Raw genomic sequence first — 15297 nt, 5'->3', positions numbered from 1 at the left:
GTTACTTACTATACATTACTGGTGTTCAGAGAATATATACTCTCAATTTTTGCATTATTAAATATTTTGGTGTTAGAGCGTATAGTGATTTAGGAAGACTTCAGACTTTTAAAATAAGAGGTGTCCCATAGTTTGATGTTTCTGATGATCTAGGTAATTAATTTCTAATTAAATTAATTTAATAAGAGGTGTCCCATAGTTTGATGTTTCTGATGATCTAGGTAATTAATTTCTAATTTCATAAAAACTAATTACATTTAGAAAACAAAGTCATCAGATTCAACTAGTACTTTTTATAAGAAATATTGATCATGTTAAATATATAGCTCTTTTCTTCAGAGCTATTGAGTCAGAGGATTTTCATAGAAACATATAGCCTTTTACAAGTAAGCTACCTAGGTTTTTATTAGCCTGGATTTGATGGGCTTCTATTTTCACTGTCAAAGTGTGATCAGAAGTTGTGTATGCTATGAATTCACCTGAAACAATCATTCAGATATTTAAATGGAACTTAGATAATACTGTTTTAGGAAAAAATCAATATCAGAGAATTGTATTTTTATGCTGTGAATTTTAACTAGTTGCTTCTTGATAATGGTTTACTTTAATTGTGCATCCTTATCAATACCTTGAAATGTTACGAGTGTAGCATTCATAAAAAAATATATATGTAACTAGTACCTTATTTTACTTGTTTCATCCATAGTGAGTTTTGTTCCAGTGATTCCTTTTTTGCTTAATCATAAATTGCTCCACAGAAACAATGGCACTCTTGTATGTTTTATTGAAAGCATTTCTGTTGTTCTGGCCAGCTGTGCCACTTAACGATGTATATGATGTTGTACAAATTACTTAACATCTCTGCTCTTTAGTTTTTTCATCTATAAAATCAGGATAATAACTGTTCCAGCCTCATAGGATCATCATGAGGATTAGATGATAGACTGTGTAAATGGTCTTTACCACTTGAAACACATTGAACTTCATGCCTCTTTCCTTTCTAGGCCTTTGAGTATACTTTTCCTCTGCCTGAAATGTTTTTCTGTTTTCCTTTTTTGCTTAGTGAATCTTATTCATTCTGCAACTCTTGATTCAAATGATAGTTGCATTTATAGCTGCACATGATTTTCAACCTTATTTGAGAAGAATTAATTGCTTTCTTCTCTGTGTGTCATATTCTCTGTAGCACTTACCACCTTGTACTGTAATCATTTATTCTTATGAGCAGGGATCTTATCTTTTTCATCATTGCATTTTTAACACCAGCTCCCACACCTGCTAGACACTTAACCTCCATCTACTTGAAAAAGGTTAATGGCAGAGCAAATAATGGATCCAGTGTTTCCTGACTTCCTGCCCATTCATCCAGTTTAGGATGGCAGCAGAAGTTCTTTAAGCATATTTCCCATTTGTTTCACAGGATATTAAAAAGACACATGCTCAAGGGCTGAAATTTAATTAAATTAATAATTTTTGCTGTTTCATCAAGGACATTCTTAAGTAAATCTGGCTTGTTTTGTTTTGAACTGTGAATACGTGGTGGTGACGACTAGTAAAGTTTGTGCCACGACCCTGACTCATCCCAAGGCACAGCAGTTTTACCCATAATTTCCTTTTTATCATCAGTGTAAATGCTCATACACTGAAAAGGGCAAATAATATTTTAGTATTACTGTGAATGTAGTTTTGACCTTGCACACCTGAAAGTGTCTTGGGAACCCCCAGAAGTTTGTGGGCCACCCTGTGAAAACAGCTGCAAGAGACATATTACTTGGAGATATGGAGAAGGAATACTGACTGTGGGGAAAGGACTGTGATGATTAGCAAAATAGCTTGCTTTTGCCTCAAAATTTACCTTGTTGAGCAAGCTGTCCGTTGATAAAGTTAGGCCGTACCTTCTTCACTGACAGCAGCCTGCAATGAATTTGGCCACTTCAGCAGTATAATAGAAGCTACTATTTTTTTTTTTTTTTTTTAAAGATGACTGGTAAGGGGATCTTAACCCTTGACTTGGTGTTGTCAGCACCACACTCAGCCAGTGAGCGAACCGGCCATCCCTGTGTGGGATCCGAACCCGTGGCCTTGGTGTTATCAGCCCCGCACTCTCCCGAATGAGCCCCGGGCCAGCCCCTAGAAGCTACTATTTTTTGATGGACTTTTTTTTTTTTTTTTTTTTAAAGATGACTGGTAAGGGGATCTTAACCCTTGACTTGGTGTTGTCAGCACCACACTCAGCCAGTGAGCGAACCGGCCATCCCTGTGTGGGATCCGAACCCGTGGCCTTGGTGTTATCAGCCCCGCACTCTCCCGAATGAGCCCCGGGCCAGCCCCTAGAAGCTACTATTTTTTGATGGACTTTTTTTTTTTTTTTTTTTTCCTAGGCGAGGAGATCAACTTTGGGAAGCTTATTACCAAACCTTCTTCAGAAGGAACAACTCTAAGGGTAGAAGACCTTGTAAAACAGTATTTTCAAACCGCAGAGAAGGTAATTTCTTATAATTCACATTTTGAATAATGGCTCTCATAACAACAGATTTAATTTAGGATACATGTATAATCGATAGTTTAAACAAAACAAATTCTCGTAGTGTTTCCATGAAGTGAGTAGGGTGACAGTTAGTTACATTATCTGTAGTTACTATACATCAAGAAAAGTTAGTGCTTAATTAATGTTAGTTATTAATATGGCTATTATCATTAATGTTGTTATACTCTTAATTTCTTTTTATCTCTACTGTGAAAGTCTTAATCCAGGACTTAATTTTCTCGCATTTGGATATAATTTCAGATTACTTTACAAATACAGCCACAGGATGGTGAAACCACTCAGACTTATTATCATCAGTTTATGCCACTGTAAGATCCTACGGTTATATTAATTTCCTATTGCTGCTGAAACACATTTCCACAAACTTAGTGGTTTAAAACAACACCATACTGGCCAGCTGCCAAAAACCCCCCAAAAACCAACAACACAAATTTATTATCTTATAATTCTGTAGGTCAGAAATCTGACTCAGGTCTCACTGGACTGAAATCAAGGTGTCACCATGGCTGTGTTCCTTTTTGGAGGCTCTCAAGGAGAATTCATTTCCTTACCTTTTCCAGTTTCTAGTGGTTTCTACATTTCTTGGCTCTTTGTCCCCTTCCTCTGTCTTCAGAGTCAGCAATGTGGTGTCTGTCCATTTTCCCACAGTAATGTCTCCTCTCACTGCCTTCTGCTTCCTTTTTCCACTTTTCAGGCCCCTTGTGATTACACTGGGCCCACCTGGATAATCCCTGATTATCTCCCTATTTTAGATCAGCTGATTAGCAACCTTAATTCCATCTGCAGCCTTAATTCCAATTTGCCATATAACATATTCGTAGGTCCCAGAGATTAAGATGAGGACATCTTTTGGGAGCCATTATTTTGCCATCATACTGATTAACCTAATCTCTATTAATCATCAGCTGCCATTTCTGGGCTCTATGTTCTAGCTGCTCAGGCCTCTGCATTTTCACCTGTCCCATACTCCACTCCCTCTTCTTGTGTCAGTTTTGCGCTTTCTGGCCCTTAATATTTTTCAGTAAGCTTAAGTACAGTTCGTTGTTTTTGTTTCTTTTTCCATTCAGTAACTAACTTTTTTGTCTTTTACCCTGGTAACATTGTTCTGTAATTTTCCTTGCTCATATACAATTATTCTGTAAGAAATAGATACTATTTCTGCATCCAGTGATTTGTATCTCTCTTACAGAATGTGCAGCTCTCACTGCTAACAGAAAGAGGGATGGGCGAAGCAGTACAAGAATTTGTGGATAAGGAAGAGAAAGATGCCATTGAGGAATTAGTGAAATACCAGTTGGAAAAAACACAGCGATTTCTTAAAGAACGTCATATTGATGCCCTAGAAGATAAAATTGATGAAGAGGTGAGAAACTAATTTGGGTGTCTTGTCTATTTAGACAGTCTCTTCTTAAGAGTAGCTCTTAGTTTTTTTCTGATAAACCATTATTTAATGTGTCTGATTTGTTTAGTTTCTTCATCCATAAAATTGAGATAATAAAATGAGGATTAGATTAGAAAATATCAGGAAAGTACCTAGAACACTTACATATGGTTGGCACTGAGTACATGTTAGTTTCATTCTCCGTGGATAGTATCTTCTCTTGAATATCCTGAAAGTATTTTAAATAAACCTTGTAGGATGAAAACTCCTGCTCCATTCAATTTTTTAGTAAGCTTTGATTGAGATTTTGAACTTCATTTAGAAAATTCTGTCTAAGCATGAAAGCATTGGAAGAATTATAGAGCAGAAGCTCTTTAGATTTGACTTTATAGAAATTTTAAATGTTTGCATGTCAAATCATCAAAAAAACAAAATTAAAAGGTATTGACATGGAGAAAATATTTGTATGTGGGCAGAAAAAAAGGTTAATATTCTTAATATAATATTAAAGAGCTCTTATAAATCTTGAAAAAATATTAAATATTTCAGTGGAATAATGAAATAAGGACATGAATGGATGGTTCAGAAAAGAAACATAAATGGCCAATAAGCATACGAAAATGATGTTTAGCCCAGGATAATCAAAGAAATTAAAAAAAAAAAGAAAGAAATTTAAATATATTTTTTACTTGTCCAATTGGCAATGATTCGAGAAAAACACTATTTACTACACTGCTGGTGGGAGTATTATGTTTGAACTGCTTTAGTGAAAAGTACTTTGACAGTGTATATCAAGAGGCTTAAGAAGGTTTACCCTTTAACTCAGCCCTGGGGAATTTTCCTGAGAAGATAGTGAGGTGGAGATTTGCATATGGAATAATTCATCTTAATGTTATCCACGGTGGGGAATAATTGGAAATGTTTTGGTACAGTAAATGTTGGCACATACACAATATGGGATTCTATGCACCCTTTAAATATCACATTTTTAAAGACGAACATGGAAAAATATTTCCAATATAATATTAAGTGGGAAAAGAATTCCAAAGATGCAGAACTATACACAATATAGTCCCAGTTATTTTTATTTAATATGTGTGTGCGCATGTTAATAAAGAATGAAAGAAAATATTCCAAACATATTATCCTTTTGTCCAAGTAGTTGGACAAAAGCACTTCCATATTTTCCAAATTTTTCCTAAGCAGAACGAAACATTTTTTAAAACTCTTTTCTTTTGGCTTTCATTTTAGTGCTGTTAGTTAACATAGTTCTTTTAAAGCCTTCAGGTGTCAATGTGTAACTACTGTCATTCAGTGCTTTCAGAGTTAGGGCAAGGTATTCCACATTCTAAAACCACTCACTCTGTGACTCTGGGTGTGTTGGATTTGTTCATTTTTAGCATGGGTTGATTTCTCAGGTAAGTGGATCTCTACTTACTGAAAAATAAAACTTGATTATCCCCACCTGGACTAGTGTCAGTCATGGTGGCTAAGAGCGCGGACTCTGGACCAGACAGCCTGTGTTCAAAATCAAAACTTTAGTTAGCTGCAAACGCATTCGTGGGTTATCTAAGCTCTCTGTGCCTCAGTTTCCTCATCTATAAAATGGGGATAATAACGGAACCTCCTTCAAGATTGTCGTGAGGATTAAAAGAATTAATAATAAAAAGTCCTTAGAATACTGCTTGACGCTTACTCTGACTCTCATTTCTCTTTTATGAATGGCTAAATGCTTTTGGTGTGCTATATACCACCTAGCGTACTATTATGTGCTATGTGATCTCTTAAAAAAGTTATCCTTGTATTTTCCCCCCTCTACTGAATTACAGCAAACATATTATTTCTTTTAGCTTGAAAAACATACAAAACTCTCAATCCTACTTTCCTTTACTACTACTTTATTTCTTTGTTCTTCTTTTACAGCAGAATTGCTTCAAAGAACTTTCTATATTTGCTGCCCTAATTCCTCTCCCTCCTTTTTCTCTTGAACCCATCCATTCTGGCTTTTGATCCCATCATTCCAGGAAGACTGCTCTTGTCAAAATTACACATGACCTCCATTGCTAAATCTACTGTCAGTTTTCTATCTTAATCACACTTGACCTCTTCTTGAAACATTTTTTTCACTCGCCTCCAAGACTTCATGCTCTTCCAGTTTTCTTCCTACCTCACTATGTATTCTCAATCTCCATTCTTGATTTCTCTCATCTCTCCAGCCTCTTAAATTGGAGTCCCCTGAACTCAGTCCTTGGACCCCCTGTTCATCTATACATCCTCTTTGTAATCTCACCCAGTTTCCTGGATTTAAATACCACCTGTTTGGTGATGACTTTCAAAAGTCTAGCCCAGACCTCTCTCAATTCAAGATTTCCATAGCCAACAGCCTGCTATACATTTCCATTTGGATGTTTAATAGACATCTCAAACTTTTAACAATGTTTCCATCTGCATTGCTGAACCTCACTCCTGCTCTCAAACCTGCTCTACCTGTAGTGTCCTTGTGGAAGTGCCATTCTTTAGCCGTTAAGGCCAAAAACTTTGACGTCATCCTTGACTCCTCTCTTTCTGTCACCTGTATCCTGACTGTCCAGAAATCCTTTTGGCTCTACTTTAGTCTGTATACAGTATCTGACTTTTTCTTACCACCTTCAATGCTACTGTTGGTCTAAGGCATTGCCATTTTTCACCCAGGTTATTCTGGTAGCCTCCAGACTGGTCTCCCTGCTTCCAACATTGCCCTTTCTTCCAATTCTATTCCCAGTTGAGCTGTCCAGTGATCTTAACATATTTCAGATCTAGTCACTTCTGCCAAAAAAAAAAGTCCTTACATTTGCTTACAAGGCCTTATTCAATCTGGCTTGCTGTTATTTCTCTACCTTTATATCTGCTCCAGCCATATATGACCTTCTTGCTGTTTCTTAAACACACCAGGCATGCTTTTGCTCCAGTGTCTTTGCACGTGCCCTTTCCTTTGATTGGAGTGATTTTCTTCAATTATTTGCATGATTCATTCCCTACCTCTTAAAACCTTCGCTCATGTATTATTCTCAGTGAGGCCTTTTGTGATCATCCTATTAAGATGTAACCTCTCCTCAGCAGCCCTTATCCGTCTTCCTGCTTTATTTTTCTCTGAGCTCTTATCCACCTTTTGCAAAGATTTCCCAGGTTCAGATATTTGAAAGGACGCACAACACTCCTCTGAACATACTTGCTTAAGGTTTCTATTTAAGGCAAAGGGTATATAATGCAGTTAGAAAAAGAGTACAGGCATAAGCTGCTGATGTCCATTTTGCTCACAGTGGTCCCTGGATTGAACACCAAGATCTGCATAGAAGTTTCTAGGGGGCATTTTTATGCCCTCTGGTCACACAATCAAGGTTATACAGGTTGAAAACTGTTAGTAAAAAAACTGATGCAGGGGATGTCAGAGGCTGTCCAGAGATAAGCTTTCCCTATCTAGCTGTAAGTTAACTCGATCCTAGATGCCTTCTAAAATATAATGTAACTTCTTATTTCGTTATTGGCTACTTCCCTCCCATATACACACTAGATTGTAAACTCCATGAGAGCAGAATTTTTAACTATTTTGTTCATTATTGTATTCTCAGTTCCTACAATAGTGCCTGGCACATGGTAGGTGTTCAGTAGATATGTGCTGAATAGATTGTTAAATAAATGGGGCTTCTCTCTAACTATGTAACTATACATAACTATAAGAGCCCTGTGAGCAGAAATTATTAAAAGTGAAATCTGCATTGTCCCTTTTGGATCCAGGACCATGGTCAGCAAATGTGCAGCACTTGACTGTGTACAGGGATCTGAACCCTTGACCTTGGTGTTACAACACTGCACTCTAATCGACTGAGCTAAACAGCTAGTCCAAGTATTTGACTCTTGATAAAAATGGATCTTTAGGGGCCCGCCTGCATCAGATAACATTTCAGAGAGCCTCCTGGATGTCTTTCAGCCAGGTGCACAAGAGTGATTTGAGTAATGTTATAAATATTTCAAGCCTGGTAAAGGAGTTATTTTTGTTTTTAACTATTTTACTAAGGTATAACACTCATAGGATATTAGAATGTTTTTCCTCTGTAGTCTTATAGTTTTTCAGTGACATGGAACATTTTGACAGCAAGTAATATAATTTTGCTTCTGGCCAATTTTGTTTTTAAGAGTACATTTCTGAAATTTTAGTCTAAGTAACTGGGAAAATATGATTTCTTTAACCAATCTTTTGTAAGACAAACTATAGTCAAATTTCCAAATCTTGTGTTATAATGGAAAGCATCTCAATCAATTGTAGCCCATTTAATATTTACATAACCGGAATAGGCAACGTGTTTGTGATTTACTCTTATGATCTAGGTACGTCGTTTCAGAGAAAGCAGACAAAAAAATACTAATGAAGAAGATGATGAAGTTCGAGAGGTAATTTTTCTCCTATAAATTTCTATGCTTATATGTCAGTTTGTTAAACCAGAATAAGTAGTAGGTTTATTTAGAATAGTCAGTCCACAGGTATGGTAGTTAGGAGTGAGCAGGGATTGGCTGAAGAGAGCTGCCTTTGATTTATTTTGGTTCAGCCTACAAATATACTGTTTGATGACATTGCTTTTTGTTTTTGTTTTTTTCCTTTTGTTTAAAACTTATTTAATTGTGCGTGGAAGGGGACATATACAATAGGAGCCCTTATTAATCAAAATAGCATCTAATTGCTTTCAGAACATCTTATCAATATAAGATAAAATCATACTCTACTGAGCTGAAATTATTTGGGGGAAAAAGAAGAAACGTAGTGTTTTGGTTAGCAGTGAGTAAACAGACAGTTCCCGTTGTCTGTTCTAAAATGTTAGAGTTAGCTTGAGCACCATCATTGCTGTCTTCTCAGTCTCTTCGCAGTTTAGGAACTACAAGTGTATGAGTCCGTTTCTGTTGCTTGTAACAAAATATTTGGAACTAGGTAATTTATAAGAAAACAAAATTTATTGCTTATGGTTTCTGAGGCTGGGAATTCCAAAGTTCAGGGAACACAGCCGATGAAGGTCTTGGTGGTGGCAACAGTGATGACAGGATATCACATTGTGAAAATGGCGGAGCAGCAGAGAGAGACACTAACCTCCTCATTCACTGTCCTTTTAAAGCCCTCAGAACCATGCACCTGAACACCATTATTAATCCATTCACTAGTGCACAGTCCTACAATCTAATCACCTCTTCAAGGCCCCACTTTTCAATTACGATAATAGGATTTCCCACCCTCAGCAGTTACAGTGGGATTAAGTTTTGGTGGCACATTCAGCCCAAGGCAACAATTTAGCACCTCATTTACTTAAATTTTGGGCCTCTGTCTGGTACTTGGTATCATAATTAAAATGTATTTTCTTATTTTCTAATTGTCCTTAGTGTTTTATGTTTGTTATCTTGTATTTAAAAGTTATTTTATATTTATTGTTGGTTTTGTCTTAATTGCTTTCCTTCAGCAGACATTTTGCATAGTATGTGTTATGGGTTAGACATTGTGCTGTATATTAGGAATACAAATATAAAAAAGGTATAGTCCGTGTCTGTAAATTTCCTTAGTAGGTGAAGGACATATGTGTAAAAAAAAAATTTATTGGATTTTTTTTTTTTGCTAGGTGCCTTACTTACTCTATCTCAGTTCACATTTTACAAATGAGCAGACTTAAGATTCACATGGAATTCAAACCAGACTGTTTCTGCCTCTAAGTCTAGACTTTTCCACCATCCTAAGTCCTATTAAAATTTTAGAGTATAATAATATTAACTCAGTGCATGGCCAATGAATGACTAAAAGTTAAAAACTTCTAAAACTCTTGTGCAGCACATCAATATAACTGTTAATATGTGTACATGCAACTGCTATACCTTTTATAGGCTGTTTTTTGGGAGCTAAGAGGAAGAAGGTATAGATTAGAATCTCTTACCACATTTATTATATTTGTATTCATTTTACAAGGTGCCCTTAAAATAGAAAAGAGAGTTTGCCAAATGGCAAGAATGAATGCTAGCAAGAAATGATTCCTGGTTCTTGGATCATCTAGCTTAACTTGATTAAGTCTTTCAATTTAACAGATTACAGAAATATTTCTTTACAATGAGTTCTTTGTGTTTGAAGCACTAGCCTCAGTTTTTCATTAATCTTTGAAAAGAGTAAGAGTGAACATTATATACAAGGAAGGTAGGAGAGGATAGGACAAATTTCAAATGGAAGTTTTTTTAGAAGATAGAACTTCTGAGTTTAGATCATCAGTGATATTTTAAGACTTTTGCAGGTAATCAGACTTCCGAGGTAATTTTTCAGCAGGCCATAGGATGCTATAAATTTCTTCATTTTTAGCATACTATTTAGAAGTTGGTTAATGAAGTTTGACACTTTCCCAAGCTGTAGTTCACAGCTTTGCAAAATTATTTAGCTCAGAATATAAATCCCAGTAATATGCTTAAGTTATTTAAACAAACAGAAAAACAAAAGTGTTAGCCCTTCCATTTAGAAGAAAAAAGTATGCTTTAAAGTCTCTTGTTTACATGAAAAAACTCTCTAGTCTTTTCTTTATAAGTTCACAAATCTGTACCCCACAAATATGTATAATCAATTATATTTCAATGAAAAACTGTCACACAAGAAAATAATTTCGTAGAAGGGGCCTTAAATAAAAGGCCAAACAGTAAATATTAGGCCTTCCAGGCCATGTATGGTCTCTATCACATATTCTTGTTTTTCTTTACAGCCCTTTACAAATATAAAAATTATTCTTAGTCTGACCCACTGTCCTTAGTTTACCTGGCCTCTGATTTCTTATGTTCTGTCTGAATTTGAGGCAGGGTTGATATCCTCTTTCAAAATATAATACCAGGCACTATCAATAGAGTGAAAAGACAACCTATAGAATGGGAGAAAATATTTGCAAATCATATATTTTATAAGAAATTAATATCCAGAAGAAATTTTCTAAAATTCTAAAACTCAACAATAACAAACCCATCTAAAAAATGGGCAAAGGACTTGAATACACATTTCTCCAAAGATTTACAGATAATAAACACATGAAGATACTCAACATCACCAATCTTTAGAGAAATGTGAATTAAAACCACAGTGAGATACCAATTCACACCCATTAGGATGGCTATTATATTTTAAAAAACCATAAAAACAAAAAAACACAGAAAATAACAAATGTTGGCAAGAATGTGGAGAAATTAGAACCCTCATGTATTGCTGGTGGGAATGTAAAATGGTGTAGTCACTGTGGAAGAATGTATGATGGTTTCTCAAAAAATTAAACATAGGTACTACATAATCTCGGAATTCTACTTGTAGGTGTATAAGCAAAAGGATTGAAAGCAGGGACTCAAATAGATATTTGTCCACCACTGTTTATAACAGCTTGATTCACAATAGCCAAACAGTGGAAATGACTCAAATGTCTATCAACACATGAATGGATGAACAAAATGTGGTATATACATGCTTAAAAACGAATAAAATTCATTATGCCAAGTGAAAAAAGCCAGATACAAAAGGATAAATGTTGTATGATTCCACTCATATGAGATAGCTAGAGGTACATAGATACAGAAAGTAGTGATTACCAGGAACTGGGGAAAAGGGGTCGGGGGAATGGGAAATTAATGTAGAATGGGTCTGGAGTTTCAGTTTGAGATGATAAAAATATTCTGGAGATTGGTGATTGTGATGATTGCACAATGATGTGAATGTACTTAATGCTACTGAACTATACTTAAAAATGATTAAAAGAGTAAAATTTATGTGTATTTCACCACAATAACAAAAAAGTGTTAATACCAGAACACGGTTTTCAGATCTCTCATAAAGTATATGGAAACATCTTTGTCATTGGCTCTAGACCTGCAATCACGAGGTAAATTCTTAGAAGTAATATACTTCAAAGATATCAGTAAACTCCAATGTCTGTTGCATTGAAAAAGTAGAGTTAAAATACTATTTGAATGTAATATGTGAGACAATAAAATTGAAGGTACAGTATTTAGACAAAGGGAAAAATGCAAAATATGGAAATGATGGTTGGTAGTTTATTCCATGAAATAAAAGTTATAGTAGGACATATGCATTTTAAATTTTGATAGATATTACCAAATTGCTCCACAGATGTCATACCAGGTTGCATTCTAACCAGTAGTATTTGGGAGTGCCTATTCCCCACATCCTTGACATCATGATGCATTATTACATCTTCCGATCTTTACAAGTCTAAGGGGCAAGAAATTATTTCCTGCTTGTTGTTTTCAGTTAATACTTCTTTATTTTACTAGTGAGTCTGAGCAACTTTTATGTTTATAAATCATTTACATTTATATGAAACTCTTGGTCGTTTTCTTTGCTCAAATTTTTTTATGGGGAAGAGTGTTGGTCTTTCTCTAATTGATTTGTAAGAACACTCACTTGAACACTCTTGTGTGTTCTGTCTCTCCTTGTCAGTGTGTGTGTGCATGTGTGTACATACACGTAATGGTATAGCATATTTAGGGGTTTTGCCATGTAAAGGAAGTATCCACCTATTCTTGAGGCTTTATTTGTTTAAATCAGGAATGGCTGGTGAATTAAGTGCTTTTTGGCATGTATGGAGATAAGCATGTAGGTATTTTCTTTCTTCATTCTATGAATATAGCAAATTATGTTAATACATATCCTATTATTGGCCATCTTTGTTTCACTTTGTAAGCCCCCTGGTAATGGGTATACTGGTCTTTCTAGATGCTCCTACAGATTGGATTGTCTTTGTTTGCTTTCATATTCATAAGTAAGATACTGTAATTTTCCTTTTGTATGTGCAATCCTATGTCAGTACCATGTCATATTGGCTTTGTAAAAAGAATTTGGAAGCTTCCTTTCTTTATGCTCTGGCATTATTGAAATAGCAATGGGATTATCTGTTCTTTGAAAATTTGGTAGAATTTACCTATGAAACTTTCTGGTTGTCCTCTTTGGGGGTGTAGTTCTTTTAACAATTTTCTCATAATTTTCTTGGATAATTGGTTAGTTGAGACAGTCTGGATTTTTTTTTTGGATCAGTTCAGGTTATTCATTTTCCAAATTACTTAGGATTGAGCATCCTGTAGTAAGTCTTTTAATTTTTCTTGGTTCTTTTTCCCTCGTTCTTATTTTTTTTTTTTTTCCTTTTTGTCTTTTTTCGTGACCGGCAATGGATCGCAACCCTCAGTGTCGCACCCGTACTGGACCGGGACCAGCAACGGGATCGCAACCCTCGGTGTTGCGCCCGCACCTCGCTCAGCCAGTGAGCGGCTGGTCTGTATGTGGGATCCAAACCCTCGGCGGGAGCGCCGCCGCACTCCCAAGCAGCACACTGTAGCAGTGCGCCACCGGGCCGGCCCTCTCGTTCTTATTTTTAATGATGTATATTTGTGTATTTTAAATTGTATATTTATATTTATTTTGTATATTTATGATTTTATCTTTATTCTAGTTGTTTCCTTGGATAGGCTTTATTTTATTTTTTCTTATTTTATAATACTGAATTAACTTAAATAAATTCATTCTTATTTAGCAGCCTGTAGTCTTTCTTATATGCACTGCTTTAGCTCTCTTATATGATGTGATATGCAGTATTTGTATTATTATTTTTTAGATATTCTACGATTTTAGTTTTCTTTTATTGTTTGCAGTTAATTTTCAGGAGACGGGTTTTTGAAATTATTATTAATTTCTAATTTTATTGCATGATGATTAGACAGTGTGATAATACTGTCTTACTATCTAGAATTTTTTGAGATTTTTCTTTGTACACTTTTATATATCAGTTAAAAAGTTTCATAGGGTTTCGGGCCGGCCCGGTGGCGCACTGGATAGTGCGCCGCTTGGGAAGCGCGGCGGCGCTCCCGCCCGAGGGTTCGGATCCCACATACGGACCGGTTCCCGCTCACTGGCTGAGCGAGGCGCGGGGGCAGCACCGAGGGTTGCAATCCCGTTGCCGGTCCCTGGTCCGGTATGGGGGCAACACTGAGGGTTGCGATCCGTTGCCGGACACGGAAAAAGACAAAAGACAAAAAAAAAAAAAAGTTTCATAGGGTTTTGAAAAGAAGTACATTATGTATTTTCAGAGTAGAGAATTCAACATGTGTTAGTTAGATCTATCTTATTAATTATGAAATTTAGGTCACCATTTTTGTTTTAAATCTACTTTTAAAAAATATGCAGCTGGTTCTTGTTATTCATGGTAGTTATGTCCTGTAAAGTCACTTATAGCACTGAATTAAGCAAACGCTGAACCATTGCTCCTAGGGGAAGTACAGGGTTAGTTTCTTATGAGCCACTGGTTACAACATTTTTTGTCAACCAATGAATACATAACTTTTCTTATGTGTTTCTACTTAAAGACGTTGTATGTGATTAATATGTATTGTTGATTCGTTAACATTGAACTCACAGGCAATAACACTGTAACTCACACCTAAATGAAGCTTACCTAACACATGAAGAGTACTTCAAAAAGTTTGTGGAAAAATGGAATTGAAAGATGATACAAATCTTTACATGAACAAAGACCTTTGTCTTATCCCCGTGAGCCATATTTCAATGTTCTTGTGCTTAGAAACTCTAAATAGAACTTTAGCAATACACTGGGCATGGGTTGGGAGGTAAATTTTAAATTTCAAATTTCTAATCACCAAGCAAAAGCACAAAAATGCAAAAAACATAGCACTAAATATACCACAAAAAGGACACTTGTTTAACATACAGGAGCTGGAAAAAGAAGGCAGTAGCTCATTGTCCATAGCTGGGAACATGTATGTCAGGCTACTTGGAATTTTCACCACTCTGCACGTGTTGGCAAATGACTGCAGAAGTATCACGAATATTGATTTTTGGAGTAACAGATAAATTTTGGCAAGTAGATGAGTGTGCAAATATGAAATCTGTGAACAATGAGAGTTGGCTGTGCTTTATCTGGGAGAGGAGAGATGAATTGAAATCTCTTTCTATTCTTGCTGTTTTTTTGTTGTATTCTCTAGGGTTTTTTCTTTTTGCATTGTAATGCCCTGTTAAGCACTTCATGCAGTGATTTAGTGTTATTTCACCCAAGCTAAGATCATCACCATGAAGTCATATTACCTCCTTCCTCCCACTCCCCACTTCTCTCCCACTCTAACCCTCCTGCCTTGTTCACCCCTCCTCATTTAGCCCTGCTTCCCCTCACTTTATGGTAGCATAGAGCTTAGAAATGCCCTGGTCACGGGGCCGGCCCGGTGGCGCATGCTACAGTGCGCCGCTTGGGAGCGCAGTGGCGCTCCCGCCGAGGGTTCGGATCCCACATACAGACCGGCCGCCCCCTGCCCGAGCGAGGCG

General features: G+C 36.2%; 1 protein-coding gene across 1 annotated transcript in view; it reads left to right on the top strand.

Moving 5' to 3' along the window:
* The window catches only part of MRE11A (MRE11 meiotic recombination 11 homolog A (S. cerevisiae)), a 100130-nt gene that overhangs the window by 28540 nt on the left and 56293 nt on the right, over positions 1-15297 (top strand). Inside the window, exons 12-14 of the mRNA XM_008572479.1 lie at positions 2382-2485; positions 3738-3911; positions 8295-8357. Coding sequence (XP_008570701.1) covers positions 2382-2485; positions 3738-3911; positions 8295-8357 — 341 coding nt within the window. The remainder of the gene's footprint in view (positions 1-2381; positions 2486-3737; positions 3912-8294; positions 8358-15297) is intronic.

This window comes from Galeopterus variegatus, unplaced genomic scaffold, assembly GCF_000696425.1.
Source record: "Galeopterus variegatus unplaced genomic scaffold, G_variegatus-3.0.2 Scaffold791, whole genome shotgun sequence".
In the NCBI taxonomy this organism is placed as follows: domain Eukaryota; kingdom Metazoa; phylum Chordata; class Mammalia; order Dermoptera; family Cynocephalidae; genus Galeopterus; species Galeopterus variegatus.
This window is presented reverse-complemented; position numbering and strand designations above follow the sequence as displayed.